Genomic DNA, 19,661 nt, shown 5'->3' with positions numbered 1-19,661 from the left:
TTGTACATAGCTGAGATTCTGCTCCAACACACTGATTGTGTGGATCAAGTCAATCTGTTCATGAAATCATTGAACAAGAGTGATTTAACAGACTTTACTGATGGACGTGTGAACAAACTGGAAAGTGTGTCCATGTTTTGCTGTTTTGAACAAAGGACGGCTCAGATTTTGATTCTCTTCATATTTTCTTCTGTTCACTTGTTCTTCCATATTTTGAGGTGCGGGGCAACTCGTCTATGACTCGTACTAAACCTTTGTATGTGTCAGAGAAAAGAGCAATAAGACTTATAAACAAGGTGGATGAAAGAAAACACAGCAACAGACTGTTTATCAGGTCACACGTGATGAAATTTAAAGATTGAGTTGATTTGAAAACGTTATCAGTCGTGTGTAAAGACAGAAATCAGCTGGAAATCTACAGAGGTTGTTTATATTAAGATCACATTCAATTTTAAAAGTCTGTATGATGTAGTACATTAAAGCAGAGACACTGTGACGTAACACACTGCTCAAATATTCAATTTAAGAGGATTTAAATGAGAAATTATGATCTTATTGAGTGACATTTATGTTAAGATGACTGTTATTGATTGTATCTGAGTTGATTTGTGAAAATACAAATAAACAATAAAGTGATGTCCATCAGTATCTACAGTATCTGGTGTTATTATTAAGAAAGGGGCAGCTCATAGAGGTTTTCTTCTTCCTGCTCCTGTTTGGTTCATTGAATGTGTCGAAGTGTAACCGGGTGGTAAATCTACTCAGATATAAATTCACACTCAGGTTTGGGATCGCTCTCAAACATGTTTAAATGTTCACATGTGTACTTTGTTGTTTTCTGTTGAGTGTAACATCGCGTGACCACACGTCCACGTTTTCAGGGACAGTCCCCGTTTTTAAAAGAGAACTATGTCGTTTTGGAGAGGTCAGAATTTTAATATTTACAATATTAATGAGGTAATAACACAAATTAAAAAATATGTATTTGTTCCGTCAGTGAATAAACAAGCTGTTATCAAAGGAAAATAAGGTCCCAGAACACTGTTTGAAGCTAGAAAGGTGGCAGGGTCCGCCACATATAAACAAAGTAAAACAGTATGAATTGTGTTGTCCTTTAAGGTCAGTTTGTTTATTGTACAATAGTTTGTTTATTTGTAATAATACAAACTCAGATATATGTTGTTTTACACTGCCTCACACGGGGCACCATATCTGGTGCTTCATGCAAAAGTAATAGGGAGATTTGGATTAAATTTGGCTGTCAATAATAATTAATGATTATCATGGAAAATTATAGTTAATGATTAACATTAATTATGTTAATGAGGAAATAAATATCTTAAGTGAGGGATTGTGTATATTTGGCGGACCCTGCCACCTTTCTAGCTTCAAACAGTGTTCTGGGACCGTATTTTCCTCTGAGAGCAGCTTGTTTATTCACTGATGGAAACAAATACATATTTCTGAGTTTGTATTATTACCTCATTAATATTGTAAATATTCTTCTCTAAAACTACACAGTGACCCTTTAAGCTTAAATGGAAATTTGTTCTCAGTTACATCAAGGGGAAATAATCAGTAGATGTCAGCAGTAGATATTTTTTGAAGCTCCAGCTGTCATGATGAGTCAAATCACTAAAACCAGAAATCTGTGAATGTATTGTGATAATGTTACAACAAGTCAACTCGTTCCTCAGTTACAGTGTGCTGGTTTTTAGCACATGAGCATTTTATATCCAAAAATTTATACGGTGAACTCCACCATTGAATACCCCAGTAACCAACCGGACACATTTTTGCAGCCGTAAACTCAGTTTTGACCTCGTCTTGTTTACAATATGAGTGAAATGTGGAGCAGGCTGTGACAATCTCACATGCTGTTGCATACTTTGGTCACAAGCTGGTAGTATTGAGCAGTGTTATTGAGTCATTAAGTGCGTTCTGGTCTTTTTCTTTCTGTTTGAAGACAAAAAGGTCAAAAAATGAACACAAATGTGTTTTTTTTCCTCTTTAGTCATCTCATGACCCCTCAGTTTTATCTTGTGACCCTTGCGAGGGGCCCGACCCCTAGGTTGGGAACCACTGCACTAAACTAGCTCCACCTTGAGCAGCTTCAACAGTAACATGTACAGTATATATATGTCCTGTGTTGAACTACCAGATGTTGTTTCTTTATGCTATATTGTATTGTAGCATTGTATAATGACAAATAAATGATGTTGAGCCTTTACACACTGATGCATCAGTAACAATCTAATCTTACTTAAGATACTTTCAAGTACAGTTTGCTGATAATATCTCTGTACTTTTACTTATTATTTTAAATGCAGGACTTTTACTTGTAATGTCTTTTTGAAAGATTTTTACATCGTTGTATTTGTACTTAAGTATCTTAGAAGAAAGTCTCACTGGTCTGCAACTCAACACCAGAACGGTACTTTGGCTCCATCATGTGCTCATAAATAGTCTGACAAGTACCGTCAGCTTTTTTTAACCAGGAAAAGAAAAGTGAGCAGAATCAGAGGAAGAGTTAGAGAAATATCAGCAAAGCCTGAGGAGCCGAGAAATATTTTACAACTAAAAACTTTGATGTTTTCAAATGTGGAGCAGGTTTTAACTGAGGCTTTGTTGTAAAAGAGGAAACACAGTTCAGATTCACAGAGCTGCTCGTCGTCCTGGAATGAATAAAATGTTGATAACCGCTCCCTCTTCTCTCTGATTGCCTATGTTGTTCAGTCATTCTAACTTCAGGTATCAGGAAGTGAAGCTCAGACGGTCGTTGTCACTGAGAGGTGAAATGGCGCACAAAGAACTTCAGCTGGACCGAGAAATAATTTCTTGTCCGATCTGTTTGGATCTACTGAAGGATCCGGTGACTACTCCCTGTGGACACAGCTACTGCATGAACTGTATTAACGATCACTGGGACACAGAGGATGACAGGAGGATCCACAGCTGCCCTCAGTGCAGGAAGAGCTTCATCCCGAGGCCTGAGCTGCTGAAAAACACCATGTTAGCAGCTTTAGTGGAGGAGCTGAAGAAGACTGGACTCCAAGCTGCTCCTGCTGATCACTGCTATGCTGGACCTGAAGATGTGGCCTGTGATTTCTGCACCGGAAGAAAACTGAAAGCCCTCAAGTCCTGTCTGGTCTGTCTGGCCTCTTACTGTGTGAAACACCTCCAGCCTCATTATGATGTGGCTCCATTAAAGAAACACAAGCTGGTGGAGCCGTCAAAGAAGCTCCAGGAGAACATCTGCTCTCGTCATGATGAGGTACTGAAGATTTTCTGCCGTACTGATCAGCAGTGTATCTGTATTTTGTGCTCCATGGATGAACATAAAGGCCACGACACAGTGTCAGCTGCAGCAGAGATGACTGAGAGGCAGAGAGAGCTTGAGGTTAGTCGCCAAAACATCCAGCAGAGAATCCAGGACAGAGAGGAAGATGTGAAGGTGCTTCAACAGGAGGTGGAGGCCATCAACGACTCTGCTGATAAAGCAGTGGAGCACAGTGAGAAGATCTTCACCGAGCTGATCCGTCTCATGGAGAAAAGTCGCTCTGATGTGAAGCAGCAGGTCAGATCCCAGCAGGAAACTGAAGTGAGTCGAGTCAAAGAGCTTCAGGAGAAGCTGGAGCAGGAGATCACTGAGCTGAAGAGGAAAGACGCTGAGCTGAAGAAGCTCTCACACACAGAGGATCACAACCAGTTTCTACACAACTACCCCTCACTGTCAGCACTCAGTGAGTCTACACACTCATCCAGCATCAATATCCGTCCTCTGAAGTACTTTGAGGATGTGACAGCAGCTGTGTCAGAGGTCAGAGACAAACTACAGGACGTCCTGAGAGAGACATGGACAAACATCTCACTGACAGTGACTCAAGTGGATGTTTTACTGTCACAACCAGAGAACATGACCAGAGCTGACTTCTTAAGATATTCATGTGACATCACACTGGATCCAAACACAGCAAACACACGTCTGTTATTATCTGCAGGGAACAGAAAAGCAACATACAGGAGACAACATCAGACTTATTCTGATCACCCAGACAGATTCACTGAGTGGGAGCAGGTCCTGAGTAGAGAGAGTCTGACTGGACGTTGTTACTGGGAGGTGGAGTGGAGAGGAGAAGTTGGTGTAGCAGTCGCATACAAGAACATCAGCAGAGCAGGGAGCTCAGATGAAAGTTTATTTGGTTTCAATGACAAATCTTGGAGGCTAAATTGTTTCACATACAGTTGTAACTTTTATTACAGCAAAGTCAAATCTCCCGTCTCAGGTCCTCTGTCCTCCAGAGTTGGAGTGTACCTGGATCACAGTGCAGGTATTCTGTCCTTCTACAGCGTCTCTGAAACCATGACTCTCCTCCACAGAGTCCAGACCACATTCACTCAGCCTCTCCATGCTGGAGTTCAGTTCAGCTGTTTTTTTGGAGGCTCTGCTGAGTTTTGTAAACTCAAATAGACAGAAGTCATTTCAGGGTCAGTGGGTTAAATTCTGTGTTTCATTTCTTCACACTTGTTGTGTTTCCATCATTGTTGCTGAGAGCTGATTGTTGTGACATTTCTTCACTGCACACAGATCACCTGTCAATCAAACATGATGGGCGGTACTTTGACGTCTTCTTGTTGTTCTGTAAATGTTGGACTTTCTTCAGGCGGCGCTCCTTCCTGTGTCTGTTCAGCCACGGAGGCTCTCGCTGCTCATGATGACTTCAGTTTACATGATCATAATCAATAAGGAGATGCTTCATTATTTGCTTGTACATAGCTGAGATTCTGCTCCAACACACTGATTGTGTGGATGAAGTCAATCTGTTCATGAAATCATTGAACAAGAGTGGTTTAACAGACTTTACTGATGGACGTGTCAACAAACTGGAAAGTGTGTCCATGTTTTGCTGTTTTGAACAAAGGACGGTTCAGATTTTGATTCTCTTCATATTTTGTTCTGTTCACTTGTTCTTCCATATTTTGAGGTGCGGGGCAACTCGTCTATGAGTCGTACTAAATCTTTGTATGTGTCAGAGAAAAGAGCAATAAGACTTATAAACAAGGTGGATGAAAGAAAACACAGCAACAGACTGTTTATCAGGTCACACGTGATGAAATTTAAAGATCGAGTTGATTTTAAAACGTTATCAGTCGTGTGTAAAGACAGAAATCAGCTGAAAATCTACAGAGGTTGTTTATATTAAGATCACATTTAATTTTAAAAGTCTGTATGATGTAGTGCATTAAAGCAGAGATACTTAAGTAACACGCTGCTGAAATATTCGATTTTACAGGATTTAAAAGAGAAATAATGAGACATTATGAGCTTATTGAGTCACATTTATGTTAAGATGACTGTTATTGATTGTATCTGAGTTGATTTGTGAAAATAGAAGTTAACAATAAAGTGATGTCCATCAGTATCTACAGTATCTGGTGTTATTATTAAGAGTTTAAGTTTTCTTCTTCTGGTGCTGATTTTGTTCATAAAATGGGCAGAAAGTATTTTGAGTGAACATGTAAAATTGTCTTGCACAGTAGTTTTTTGGAAATGATTCAATAGGATGACACAATAAACCGAATGAATGAATGAAAACAGTAAAACAAACTACAAACACACAAATGTCCGAGCATTAAATCAAAGACAGAGCACACCAGACTGTCTACAAGAGAAACAGTTATAATATCGTGTTAAAATATGACTTTGGTTCAAGTGAAAGTCACCAATACAAATCAAACTTGAGTAAAAGTCTTAAAGTATCTGATATTAAATGTACTTAAGTATCAAAAGTACAAGTAAAAATAAATTATACACATATTTAAATGTACATACTTTATGTACTGAATACTATGAGTCCATTCTCAGATCAAATATTCATCATTTTTCTGATCGACTAAGTTTGGCTTCATTAAGTTTTTTAAAGAAGGCTTTTGGAATGAAAATCGGGACACACTGAAATAGGTAGAGAAATATTGGCAGTATGTTCATCTTTACCGAGTTGATGCGTCCTGTTGAGGACAGAGGAACAGAGGACCAGTGTGTGAAATCTGACTTAGCACGATCCAGCGCTAGTGTTCAAGTTCTTATTGAATAAATTAGCATATCTCCATTAGAGTTGGGCGGTATCCAAATTTTGATACCGTCAAACCTCCTCCCTATTTTACCAGGGTATACGGTATTACCGTGACTAATTAAAAATTATGACGTAAGGCTCAGACGCGTCACCAAACTGTTGGCTTGTGCCTACACCGTTCAGAAACTGAATACCAAACACTAATACTGAAACAATAACAACATAACATGCACAATATTAACAACTTTTACAAATAGCAGCTTGTAAAAAAGTGCAAATACAACAGTCAAACAGAATTAAATTAAGATAAACATCCAGAACAGTTTTCGCGCACACAAATCAATTAAATTAAATCACTGCCCGAACAACTTTTAATAACAACAAAGAGCAGCACCTTTTCCGGCTTTAACAGGGCGCGTTGTGGACTGACAACTTTACCTGCGGTGCTGAAAACCCGCTCCGATGGTGAGCTTGTGGCACAGACGCACAGGTACTTTCGGGCCACTCGCCACTGACGCGTCTCCAGAGGTATCAGAGGCGCAGTATTGGCGACCCAAACCAGTGTGAACAGATAAGCCGGCGGCCCGGAGAAACTAAAATAAACAGGTCCTTCACTTAACAAAATATAGAGAAATGTCCCACAAAGCAGCGTTACAGGACCAGACAACAGTAACGCAGTAACTGATCGTGTCTTTGGTAACTTATATGATGAAAATAATGTGTCAGTCAGCCTGTCGGTGCTACCGACTCTTCGTCACATTTCTGCCCGAAAACCAGCGTCTGTCCCCGGCAAAAAACTTAACTCACCAACTGTTTGTCGCGGTGACTTTTCAGTTTCACTCTCTCCCCACGAGTGAAAGAGTCAGACAGCGTCCAGTTTACTGATGCCGATTATGTAGGCTAATTATGTAATTTAGAGAAAAACTTAACTTTGTCACTTTCCAGGATGTTTTGTGGGTCAGGATCTTAATCACAACACATTATAACAGCATCCATATGATTATAAACTGTCAGTGTGTAGGCTACATGTTTAGATTAACAGGTAAACACCGGGGAAACACCTTGAAAAAAAATACGTCACCATCAAGACTAGTACCGTCACGCCTCTGTTGGAGCCGCGGCGCCGGCTTTCTGTGTGAATTACACTCTGGTTCGTCTTTAATGCCGGAGCTGCTCGGCTCTGTGTGAACAAGCAGCGGCGGAGAATTGGCGAACCGTGCTGCGGTGATAATGCGGCGACTCTGTGTGAAAAGGGCGTGCTGTCTTGTTGTTTCGGAGATGCGTCCTTATTGCACAATTTACAAATTGCCTCGTCAGTATTTACCGCCTCTCCCTTCTCGTTAGCATTTTTTTTTAATGACAGTATTGAAACTGATACCGTTGCTATTTTTAAGACCCCGTGGTATACCTTATTACCGTATTACCGCCCAACCCTAATCTCCATGTGACAGTGATTCTGAGGTATTTAAATTCATTGAGGGCTAGTTTAAAGGGTACAGATGAGGGTGGGAGGTCATTCACATCCATATTGATGGGGAAAAGGTAACTCTTATTGATATTGAGCTTGTAGCCAGAGATGCTGCAAAACCTCCTTATGCAGGTGAGAAGCCTTGGTAGCGAGACAGAGGGTTTCGAGATAAAAAAGTATGATGTCATCGGCATAAAGAGAAATCTTCTGTTCGAGACTTAACGCGGTCAAATGCCTTTTCTGCGTCAAGCAGAGCCAGAACATCCCGGGATTGAGGATTGGATGGGGGGGTAAATAAACTTATTATTTCAAATGCAAGACTTTTAATTGTAATGTCTTTTTGAAAGATTTTTGCATTGTTGTATTTGTACTTAGGTAAAGTATCTGAATACTTCCTCCACCAGTATCTTAGAAGAAAGTCTCACTGGTCTGCAACTCAACACCAGAACGGTACTTTGGCTCCATAATGTGCTCATAAATAGTCTGACAAGTACCGTCAGTTGTTTTTAACCAGGAAAAGAAAAGTGAACAGAATCAGAGGAAGAGTTAGAGAAATATCAGCAAAGCCTGAGGAGCCAAGAAATATTTTACAACTAAAGACTTTGATGTTTTCAAATGTGGAGCAGGTTTTAACTGAGGCTTCATTGTAAAAGAGGAGACACGGTTGATAACCACATCCTCTCCTCTCTGATCGCTTGCCTTGTTCCGTCATTCTAACTTCAGTTATCAGGAAGTGAAGCTCAGACAGTCCTTGTCAATGAGAGGTGAAATGGCGCAGAGAGCAGTTCAGCTGGACCGAAAAACAATTTCTTGTCCGATCTGTTTGGATCTACTGAAGGATCCGGTGACTACTCCCTGTGGACACAGCTACTGCATGAACTGTATTAACGATCACTGGGACACAGAGGATGAGAGGAGGATCCACAGCTGCCCTCAGTGCAGGAAGAGCTTCACACCGAGGCCTGAGCTGCTGAAAAACACCATGTTAGCAGCTTTAGTGGAGGAGCTGAAGAAGACTGGACTCCAAGCTGCTCCTGCTGATCACTGCTATGCTGGACCTGAAGATGTGGCCTGTGATTTCTGCACTGGGAGGAAACTGAAAGCCCTCAAGTCCTGTCTGGTCTGTCTGGTTTCTTTCTGTGAGAAACACCTCCAGCCTCATGTTGAAATCCCTGCCTATGGAAAACACAAGCTGGTGGAGCCGTCCAAGAAGCTCCAGGAGAACATCTGCTCTCGTCATGATGAGGTGATGAAGATGTTCTGCCGTACTGATCAGCAGTGTATCTGTTATCTCTGCTCTGTGGAGGACCATAAAGGCCACGACACAGTGTCAGCTGCAGCAGAGAGGACTGAGAGGCAGAGAGAGCTGGAGGGGAGTCGACAAAACATCCAGCAGAGAATCCAGGACAGAGAGGAAGATGTGAAGGTGCTTCAACAGGAGGTGGAGGCCATCAATGGCTCTGCTGATGAAGCAGTGGAGCACAGCGAAAAGATCTTCACCGAGCTGATCCGTCTCATGGAGAAAAGACGCTCTGATGTGAAGCAGCAGGTCAGATCCCAGCAGGAAACTGAAGTGAGTCGAGTCAAAGAGCTTCAGGAGAAGCTGGAGCAGGAGATCACTGAGCTGAAGAGGAAAGACGCTGAGCTGAAGAAGCTCTCACACACAGAGGATCACAACCAGTTTCTACACAACTACCCCTCACTGTCAGCACTCAGTGAGTCTACACACTCATCCAGCATCAATATCCGTCCTCTGAAGTACTTTGAGGATGTGACAGCAGCTGTGTCAGAGGTCAGAGACAAACTACAGGACGTCCTGAGAGACACATGGACAAACATCTCACTGACAGAGACTCAAGTGGATGTTTTACTGTCACAACGAGAGCCCAAGACCAGAGCTGACTTCTTAAGATATTCATGTGACATCACACTGGATCCAAACACAGCACACACACATCTGTTGTTATCTGAGGGGAACAGAAAAGTAACAGTAATGAGAAAACATCAGTCTTATTTTAGTCACCCAGACAGATTCACTTGGTGGCGTCAGGTCCTGAGTAGAGAGAGTCTGACTGGACGTTGTTACTGGGAGGTGGAGAGGAGAGGAGTAGTTGGTGTAGCAGTCGCATACAAGAACATCAGCAGAGCAGAGAGGTCATATGAATCTAGATTTGGATTCAATGACAAATCTTGGTCGTTATATTGTTACACAGGCAGTTATTGCTTTTATCGCAACAAACTCCTAAATCGCGTCTCAGGTCCTGTGTCCTCCAGAGTTGGAGTGTACCTGGATCACAGTGCAGGTATTCTGTCCTTCTACAGCGTCTCTGAAACCATGACTCTCCTCCACAGAGTCCAGACCACATTCACTCGGCCTCTCTATGCTGGAGTTCAGTTTCACTGGCCTCCTGAAGACTCTGCTGAGTTTTGTAAACTGAAATAGACAGAAGTCATTTCAGGGTCAGTGGGTTAAATTCTGTTTCATTTCTTCACACTTGTTGTGTGTCCATCATTGTTGCTGAGAGCTGATTGTTGTGGCATGTCTTCACTGCACACAGATCAGCTGTCAATCAAACATGATGGGCGGTACTTTGACGTCTTCTTGTTCTGTACATTTTGGACTTTCTTCAGGCGGCGCTCCTTCCTGTGTCTGTTCAGCCACGGAGGCTCTCGCTGCACATGATGACTTCAGTTTACATGATCATAATCAATAAGGAGATGCTTCATTATTTGCTTGTACATGGCTGAGATTCTGCTCCAACAAACTGATTGTGTGGATGAAGTGAATCTGTTTATGAAATCATTGAACAAGAGTGGTTTAACAGACTTTACTGATGGACGTGTCAACAAACTGGAAAGTGTGTCCATGTTTTGCTGTTTTGAACAAAGGACGGTTCAGATTTTGATTCTCTTCATATTTTGTTCTGTTCACTTGTTCTTCCATATTTTGAGGTGCGGGGCAACTCGTCTATGACTCGTACTAAACCTTTGTATGTGTCAGAGAAAAGAGCAATAAGACTTATAAACAAGGTGGATGAAAGAAAACACAGCAACAGACTGTTTATCAGGTCACACGTGATGAAATTTAAAGATTGAGTTGATTTGAAAACGTTATCAGTCGTGTGAAAAGACAGAAATCAGCTGAACATCTACAGAGGTTGTTTATATTAAGATCACATTTAATTTTAAAAGTCTGTATGATGTAGTACATTAAAGCAGAGACACTGTGACGTAGCATGCTGCTCAAATATTCAATTTAAGAGGATCTAAAAGAGAAATAATGAGACGTTATGAGCTAATTGAGTCACATTTATGTTAAGATGACTGTTATTGATTGTATCTGAGTTGATTTGTGAAAATAGACGTGAACAATAAAGTGACGTCCATCAGTATCTACAGTATCTGGTGTTATTATTAAGAAAGGGGCAGCTCATAGAGGTTTTTCTTCTGCCTGCTCCTGTTTGGTTCATTGAATGTGTCAAAGTGTAACCGGGTGATAAATCTACTCAGATATAAATTCACACTCAGGTTTAGGATCGCTCTCAAACATGTTTAAATGTTCACGTGTTCTTTGTTTTTTCTGTTGAGTGTAACATCGGGTGACCACACGTTCATGTTTTCAGGGACAGTCCCCATCTTTAAAAGAGCGCCATGTTGTTTTGGAGAGGTCAGAATTTTTATATCCACAATATTAATGAGGTAATAATACAAACTAAGAAATATGTATTTGTTCCATCAGTGAATAAACAAGCTGTTGTCAAAGGAAAATAATGTCACAGAACACTGTTTGAAGCTAGAAAGGTGGCAGGGTCCGCCACATATTAACAAAGTAAAACAGTATGAATTGTGTTGTCCTTTAAGGTCAGTTGATTTATTTGCATTAATACAAACTCAGAAATATGTGGTTTTCAGTGCCTCACACGGGGCACCATATATATAGTGCTTCATGCAACATTAATAGGGAGTTTTGGGTAATTTTGTCTATCAATAATAATTAATGATTATCATGGTTGTTATTGTTAATGATTAACATTAATTATGTCAATGAGGAAATAAATATCTTAAGTGACTGACTGTGTATATGAAGCGGACCCTGCCACCTTTCTAGCTTCGAACAGTGTTCTGGGACCTTGTTTTCCTCTGAGAGCAGCTTGTTTATTCATTGATGGAAAAAAAATACATATTTCTGAGTTTGTATTATTACCTCATTAATATTGTAAATATTCTTCTCTAAAACTACACAGTGACCCTTTAAGCTTAAATGGAAATTTGTTCTCAGTTACATCAAGGGGAAATAATCAGTAGATGTCAGCAGTAGATATTTTTTGAGGCTCCAGCTGAATGGAATGGTGTTAATGTAATAACAAGTCAACTAGTTCCTCAGTTACAGTGTGCTGGTTTTTAGCACATGAGCATTTTATACCAGGAAAGTCACACGGTGAACTCCACCACTGAATACCCCAGTAACCAACCGGACACATTTTTGCAGCCGTATATTCAGTTTTGATCTCGTCTTGTTTACAATGAGTGAAATTTGAAGCAGGCTGTGACAATCTGTCATGCTGTTGCAGACTTTGGTCACAAGCTGGTAGTATTGAGCAGTGTTATTGAGTCATTAAGTGCATTCTGGTCTTTTCTTTCTGTTTGAAGACAAAAAAGTCAAAAAATGAACACAAATGTGTTATTTTTCCTCTTTAGTCATCTCACGACCCCTCAGTTTTATCTCGGGACCCTTGCGAGGGGCCCGACCCCTAGGTTGGGAACCACTGGACTAAACTAGCTCCACCTTGAGCAGCTTCAACAGGAACATGTACAGTACATATATGTCCTGTGTTGAACTACCAGCTGTTGTATCTTTGTGCTATATTGTATTGTAGTATTGTATAATGACAAATAAATGATGTTGAGCCTTTACACACTGATGCATCAGTTAAACAATCTAATCTTACTTTAGATACTTTCAAGTACAGTTTGCTGATAATATCTCTGTACTTTTACTTATTATTTTAAATGCAGGACTTTTACTTGTAATGTCTTTTTGAAAGACTTTTACATTGTTGTATTTGTACTTAAGTAAAGTATCTGAATACTTCCTCCACCAGTATCTTAGAAGAAAGTCTCACTGGTCTGCAACTCAACACCAGAACGGTACTTTGGCTCCATCATATGCTCATAAATAGTCTGACAAGTACCGTCAGCTGTTTTTAACCAGGAAAAAAAAAGTGACCAGAATCAGAGGAAGAGTTAGAGAAATATCAGCAAAGCCTGAGGAGCCAAGAAACATTTTACAACTAAAAACTTTGATGTTTTCAAATGTGGAGCAGGTTTTAACTGAGGCTTCGTTGTAAAAGAGGACACACAGTTCAGATTCACAGAGCGGCTCCTCGTCCTGGAGCGAGTCAAAGATTGATAACCACTCCCTCTTCTCTTGACCGCTTATCTTATTTACTTAAATAAACTGCAGTTATCAGGAAGTGAAGCTCAGACAGTCATTGTCACTGAGAGGTGAAATGGCGCAGAGAGCAGTTCAGCTGGACCGAGAGACTTTCTCTTGTCCGATCTGTTTGGATCTACTGAAGGATCCGGTGACTACTCCCTGTGGACACAGCTACTGCAAGAACTGCATTGAAGATCACTGGGACACAGAGGATGAGAGGAGGATCCACAGCTGCCCTCAGTGCAGGAAGAGCTTCACACCGAGGCCTGAGCTGCTGAAAAACACCATGTTAGCAGTTTTAGTGGAGGAGCTGAAGAAGACTGGACTCCAAGCTACTCCTGCTGATCTCTGCTATGCTGGACCTGAAGATGTGTCCTGTGATTTCTGCACTGGGAGAAAACGGAAAGCCCTCAGGTCCTGTCAGGTCTGTCTGGTTTCTTACTGTGAGAAACACCTCCAGCCTCATTATGATGTGGCTCCATTAAAGAAACACAAGCTGGTAGAGCCGTCCAAGAAGCTCCAGGAGAAAATCTGCTCTCGTCATGATGAGGTGATGAAGATGTTCTGCCGTACTGATCAGCAGTGTATCTGTTATCTCTGCTCTGTGGACGAACATAAAGGCCACGACACAGTGTCAGCTGCAGCAGAGATGACTGAGAGGCAGAGAAAGCTGGAGGTGAGTCGACAAAACATCCAGCAGAGAATCCAGGACAGAGAGGAAGATGTGAAGGTGCTTCAACAGGAGGTGGAGGCCGTCAATGGCTCTGCTGATGAAGCAGTGGAGCACAGTGAGAAGATCTTCACCCAGCTGATCCGTCTCATGGAGAAAAGACGCTCTGATGTGAAGCAGCAGGTCAGATCCCAGCAGGAAACTGAAGTGAGTCGAGTCAAAGAGCTTCAGGAGAAGCTGGAGCAGGAGATCACTGAGCTGAAGAGGAAAGACGCTGAGTTGAAGAAGCTCTCACACACAGAGGATCTCAACCAGTTTCTACACAACTACCCCTCACTGTCAGCACTCAGTGAGTCTACACACTCATCCAGCATCAATATCCGTCCTCTGAAGTACTTTGAGGATGTGACAGCAGCTGTGTCAGAGGTCAGAGACAAACTTCAGGACGTCCTGAGAGAGACATGGACAAACATCTCACTGACAGAGACTGAAGTGGATGTTTTACTGCCACAACCAGAGAACAAGACCAGAGCTGACTTCTTAAGATATTCATGTGACATCACACTGGATCCAAACACAGCAAACACAGAGCTGTTATTATCTGATGGGAACAGAAAAGCAACAGTGAGTCAAAAACAGTCTTATTCTGATCACCCAGACAGATTCACTGACTGGCATCAGGTCCTGAGTAGAGAGAGTCTGACTGGATGTTGTTACTGGGAGGTGGAGTGGAGAGGAGACGTTGGTGTAGCAGTCGCATACAAGAATATCAGCAGAGCAGAGAGCTCAGATGAATGTGGATTTGGATTCAATGACAAATCTTGGATGTTACATTGTTCCACAGACAGTTATGAGTTTTATTACAACAAAGTCAAAACTCTCGTCTCAGGTCCTCTGTCCTCCAGAGTGGGAGTGTACCTGGATCACAGTGCAGGTATTCTGTCCTTCTACAGCGTCTCTGAAACCATGACTCTCCTCCACAGAGTCAGGACCACATTCACTCAGCCTCTCTATGCTGGACTTTATGTTGACTGGTTTTCTGGAGAATCTGCTGAGTTTTGTAAACTGAAATAGACAGAAGTCATTTCAGGGTCAGTGGGTTAAATTCTGTTTCATTTCTTCACACTTGTTGTGTTTCCATCATTGTTGCTGAGTGCTGATTGTTGTGGCGTTTCTTCACTGCACACAGATCAGCTGTCAATCAAACATGATGGGCGGTACTTTGACGTCTTCTTGTTGTTCTGTAAATGTTGGACTTTCTTCAGGCGGCGCTCCTTCCTGTGTCTGTTCAGCCACGGAGGCTCTCGCTGCTCATGATGACTTCAGTTTACATGATCATAATCAATAAGGAGATGCTTCATTATTTGCTTGTACATAGCTGAGATTCTGCTCCAACACACTGATTGTGTGGATCAAGTCAATCTGTTCATGAAATCATTGAACAAGAGTGGTTTAACAGACTTTACTGATGGACGTGTCAACAAACTGGAAAGTGTGTCCATGTTTTGCTGTTTTGAACAAAGAACGGTTCAGATTTTGATTCTCTTCATATTTTGTGGTGCGGGGCAGCTCGTCTATGACTTGTACTAAACCTTTGTACTGTATGTGTTAGAGAAAAGAGCAATATTAGTAATAATAGGTTAATAATTAATATAATAGGATTTAAAAGAGAAATAATGAGACGTTATGAGCTTATTGAGTCAGATTTATGTTAAGATGACTGTTATTGATTGTATCTGAGTTGATTTGTGAAAATAGAAGTGAACAATAAAGTGATGTCCATCAGTATCTACAGTATCTGGTGTTATTATTTAGAGGTTATGTTTAGCTTTTCTTCTTCTGCTGCTGATTTTGTTCATAAAATGTGTAGAAAGTATTTTTAGTGAACGTGTAAATTTGTCGCGTACAGTAGTTTTTTGGAAATTATTCACTAAGATGACACAATAAACTGAATATGAATGAAAATAGTAAAAACTATAAACACAGAAATGTCTGAACATTAAATCAAAGACAGAGCTCACCAGACTGTCTACAAGAGAAACAGTTATAATATCGTGTTAAAATATGACTTTGGTTCAAGTGAAAGTCTCCAATACAAATCAAACTTGAGTAAAAGTCTTAAAGTATCTGATATTAAATGTACTTAAGTATCAAAAGTACAAGTAAAAATAAATGACACATATATTTAAATATACATACTGTATGTACTGAATACTATGAGTCCATTATCAGATCCAATAATCATAATTTTTCTGATTATTTAATTTGTTTTTCTTTGTTAAATTTAATTGCAGACGCAATAAATTAACTATTAACCTCAAAATTGTTCACAAGAACAGAACATGAATATCAGAATTTTTCACTTCCATGTATCAGTGTTGGCATCGGCGCCAAAAACAGAGTATCAGCTGGTTTCTAGTAAAAAGACAAACTCAAGACTGCTGATTGTCTCAGTGGGATTACATCTGGAGGGATCTCTTTAAGACCGGCATGAACAGCAGGAACTATTTCCACGAGCGAGAACAGCTGCTATGTTCATTTAATCATGCGAGCGTTGTCTGGAGATAGACTTGAAACACACTCACCTCTTCTTTCATTAAAATCAATGCCCTCATGTTAAAGCAGTCGGTCATGTGGCAAGTAACTAGTGTTGTAGTCCAGACCACCTCAACCGAGACCAAGTCATGATCAAGACCAGAGTGCATCGTAACCTTTGTGTTCAGAACACGGAGCAGAAAAAGATCCTTGTGGTGATTTATAATTCTTAAATTTACAGTGAAGTTTACTGAAATGTCGTTTTAGACAATTAAGTTTATTGTTGAACAGTAAAATATTCTGCCTCTGTTACATATCTTTGTCACAAGTGTTTGATAACAACACTTGAGGCACCGTTGCAAAACAATGCGTGTTTATCGGCCGATATATCGATATTGGAATTCTCTATTTCCTGATATCGGCATTGGTGTTATGTCTGTTTTGTTTTAATATATGTGTGCATGTGTAAGCGAACCTTTAGATATGTCTTGATGAAATAATCAAAAATCATTGTAGAGGGGAATTGTATGTGTGGGAAATGTACTCATATCCTTAGGAGCTGAAATCAACTATTTCCTTCAACATTACTTTTCCATGTTTTACCATCCAACCAACACAAAACACTTTCTGTGCCAGCAGCAGGTTTTGTAGGTGACTCTTGTCTCATAGAAACTCTCATTCAGTACAGAAGGTATCAGACAATTACATAATACAGTGATGTCCCTGCAGTTACGGTCTTGAAATAGACCAAATAAAAACAGTGTTGAGTCCGAGACGAGACCAAGACCTTCAAAAAGGGGACTTGAGACCGGTCTTGGGCCTCATTGTTGAACATGAAGTGCTGTTTTGATGTGACATGGATTATCAGTTGGTTTGGGTGCAGGTGGTGTCTCTAACCTGGTGCTCCAGCGATGTGAGGCTGATGAAGCGCAGGAAGAGCTCTCCTCCCGAGGACACGGCCACAGAGGAGTCCTCTCCTGTCAGGCAGTCTGTGGCCCAGGTCAGGCTCTCCCTGAGGCCCAGGATGGTCTCTCCTGAGGGGGGGCAGGCACAGCTTGTCAAAACAGAGTTATGGTTCACTTGAAACATGGCAGCTTTATTCACAACAAGTACAGCAAACCTACACACCTTTGTCTCTCTTGAGGAATTCAAGCAGAGTGCGGATAGCAGCCACAGCAGAGGCCATGTCCGGGTCCTTCCTCATCTGAGCCCTGAAATACTCCACCAGCTCTGAACACAGTCAAACACGGTTAACATCCGTGATACCAGCATCAAAATATGAGCAGAAATGATGAACTTGAGACAGCTTACCTTCTTCATTCATCCTGAAACCTGCAACAGAGTCCACACGCTGAAGTGTTGGAGGTTAAAAACAAACCACGGCTGATATTTACTGAATTCACTCCTCAGTATTTTGACACATGTCAGAGCTGCTGACTCCTCTATTCAAATCAAATTTAACACAAAACTCAAAATAAATGTTCTGAACTAAAAGTTTCCGTCGCGCTTCTAACGAGGAAGACACTAAAAGATACGCCTGAGTCCGTTTGGGAAGTTTTGTTATCACTATTTGTCGAGTTACACTGAATTAGCTCATCTCGCAAAGAGCTGCGTGTTGATGTGTCGCGGAGAGATGACGTAGGACGTTTTCGCCCATCAACGGCGTGCCCTCTTCACGGGCCATCGGAAATACGACACATTTGAGCTTTTGATGGATTTTGTTGGAAAGTTTTCGAGTAAAAAATAATTTATTTCTTGTGATTTTGTTTGAAATGTTAATTTTATTTATAGTCAGTAGTTTTGGTAGCTATTAATCCTAATATTCATATTTTTTTTTATGTCGTTCATTTGTTTTGTTCCCTCATTGCCTTGGATTTTTGATTGTTTTATATTATGATGTCATTCTTACTTGTGTGGACATCAGGAGGAGTAGCTTTAGAAACAAACATAAGAAAGAAAGAAAGAAAGAAAGAAAGAACGTTTTATTCAAAGAAAATGTGGCAACACTTTACTTTAAGTCCCCCTACTTAACATTTATAAGCAGTATACAAACATTGAATTATTGACCCATTATAATGCAGCTGAAAGCAGATTTAAGTGTATTTAAGCTATAACTCCTCCTGTGGGCAAACATAGCTGTGTAACAGAAGAGTGAAACACAGGTGTAATAATATAAAACATGTCTTGGGAGAGATTATAATTGCTGACAAACAATGTGTCCTTATAGCTGCGTACAACTACATTATGTGATAAACCATTTAATAAATGAATGTGTAACTGCTAAACAGGAGGACTTACACATCCACAAATCCAAATATGATTGGATATATGGACCAGATCCACGACCTGCTTTAACTATAACATCTTAATTAAAGATGTGCAGCACAAAAAGGCTAAGAAAGCTTTAAGATATGACTTATTTTATACCTCTTGTATAAAGTTGGCAGCATATATAAATATAATGTATAATTTAAAGTTTTTTTAAAAAATCATTCAAACATGAAAGATGAAAATAAACTGTAAATCATTCAATTCAGAAATGTCAGTTGTTGATAAAGTTTATTTGATTTGATAAAAGAAAGCTTGTGACACAGTTTTTGATTATGCCACCAGAGGGCAACATAGTCATTTAAATTACTATTCACTCAAGCTGTGGAGTAGATTGACTACAACTACTCACTGCATCATTAAACGAGAAAGGATTTGTAACTGGCTTGTTTATCAGTGTGATATCCACATTTTGACAAGAGAAGTTCAGTGACCGTCCAAACTGAAAATGTGTTTTCTCCTCATTCGCAGCTTTTGAATGCTTTTAGCTCAGCAGCTGTGAAGATTTCTGCTTTAAAAAGGGTGAAAACAAAATCTTTTCAAATCAGTTTGAGCGCTCAGGGCTTCTGAAGGACTTTGACTACACCAGACGAGCTGTATGGAGCCATTTCATGTTGTTTTTCCCAGTTGTTTTTAAAACAAGTCTCCAGCTCCTTCAGTTGTTTAGCAGAATGCTGCAACTCTGTTTTACTGTGAAGCTCCAGAAATGTTCTGTGGACAAACATGGAGGGAGGAGATGATGACTGACTTTAATTTCTGAGTGAACTGTTCCTTTAATATTTGACTATTAATTAATTCAACTAATCAATCAAACTTTACTTATATAGCAGCTTTCAAACAAAGGAAAATGCAATTAAAAGTGTCTTACAAGTGATTAAAAAAACAGGACATATTAAAGGGGCATTATGTAGTTTTAGAGTAGAAATTCAAACTCCGTATTTTAATATTTACAATATTAATGAGGTAAACAAACTGTTTCCATCAGTGAATAAACAAGCTGCTCTCAGAGGAAAATAAGTTTCCCGGAACACTGTTTGAAGATAGAAAGGTGGCAGGGTCCGCCACACGTAAACAAAGTAAAACAGTATAAACTGTCCTTTAAGGTCAGTTTGTTTATTCAGTCATGAAAACAAAGAGAGTTTGATTATT

At 40.3% G+C, this 19,661-nt stretch overlaps 3 protein-coding genes across 3 annotated transcripts in view; 2 read left to right on the top strand and 1 right to left on the bottom strand.

Moving 5' to 3' along the window:
* The window catches only part of eif2b1 (eukaryotic translation initiation factor 2B, subunit 1 alpha), a gene marked incomplete at its 3' end in the record, with an annotated part of 34,695 nt that extends 16,854 nt beyond the window's left edge, over positions 1 to 17,841 (bottom strand). Inside the window, exons 1-3 of the mRNA XM_084383530.1 lie at positions 17,496 to 17,841; positions 17,313 to 17,414; positions 17,082 to 17,218 (exon numbers count right to left, since the gene is read on the bottom strand). Of these exons, the coding sequence (XP_084239656.1) occupies positions 17,082 to 17,218; positions 17,313 to 17,414; positions 17,496 to 17,508 (252 nt within the window). The 5' untranslated portion in view covers positions 17,509 to 17,841. The remainder of the gene's footprint in view (positions 1 to 17,081; positions 17,219 to 17,312; positions 17,415 to 17,495) is intronic.
* Positions 2,783 to 5,042, top strand: LOC311275199 (tripartite motif-containing protein 16-like). Its single transcript, XM_084383527.1, has one exon. The coding sequence runs from the start codon at positions 2,798 to 2,800 to the stop codon at positions 4,469 to 4,471; it is 1,674 nt and encodes a 557-aa protein (XP_084239653.1). The 5' UTR covers positions 2,783 to 2,797; the 3' UTR covers positions 4,472 to 5,042.
* On the top strand, positions 8,312 to 14,723 carry LOC311274822 (uncharacterized protein; the record flags this gene model as incomplete). The annotated part of the gene is made up of 2 exons (XM_084382818.1): positions 8,312 to 9,971; positions 13,048 to 14,723. 2 exons carry the CDS (start codon positions 8,312 to 8,314, stop codon positions 14,721 to 14,723), a joined length of 3,336 nt encoding a protein of 1,111 aa, XP_084238944.1.
* Positions 17,842 to 19,661: the final 1,820 nt, after the last annotated feature.

Source organism: Pagrus pagrus, assembly GCF_965226575.1.
Source record: "Pagrus pagrus genome assembly, chromosome: 19".
NCBI classification, from domain to species: Eukaryota; Metazoa; Chordata; class Actinopteri; order Spariformes; family Sparidae; genus Pagrus; species Pagrus pagrus.
This window is presented reverse-complemented; position numbering and strand designations above follow the sequence as displayed.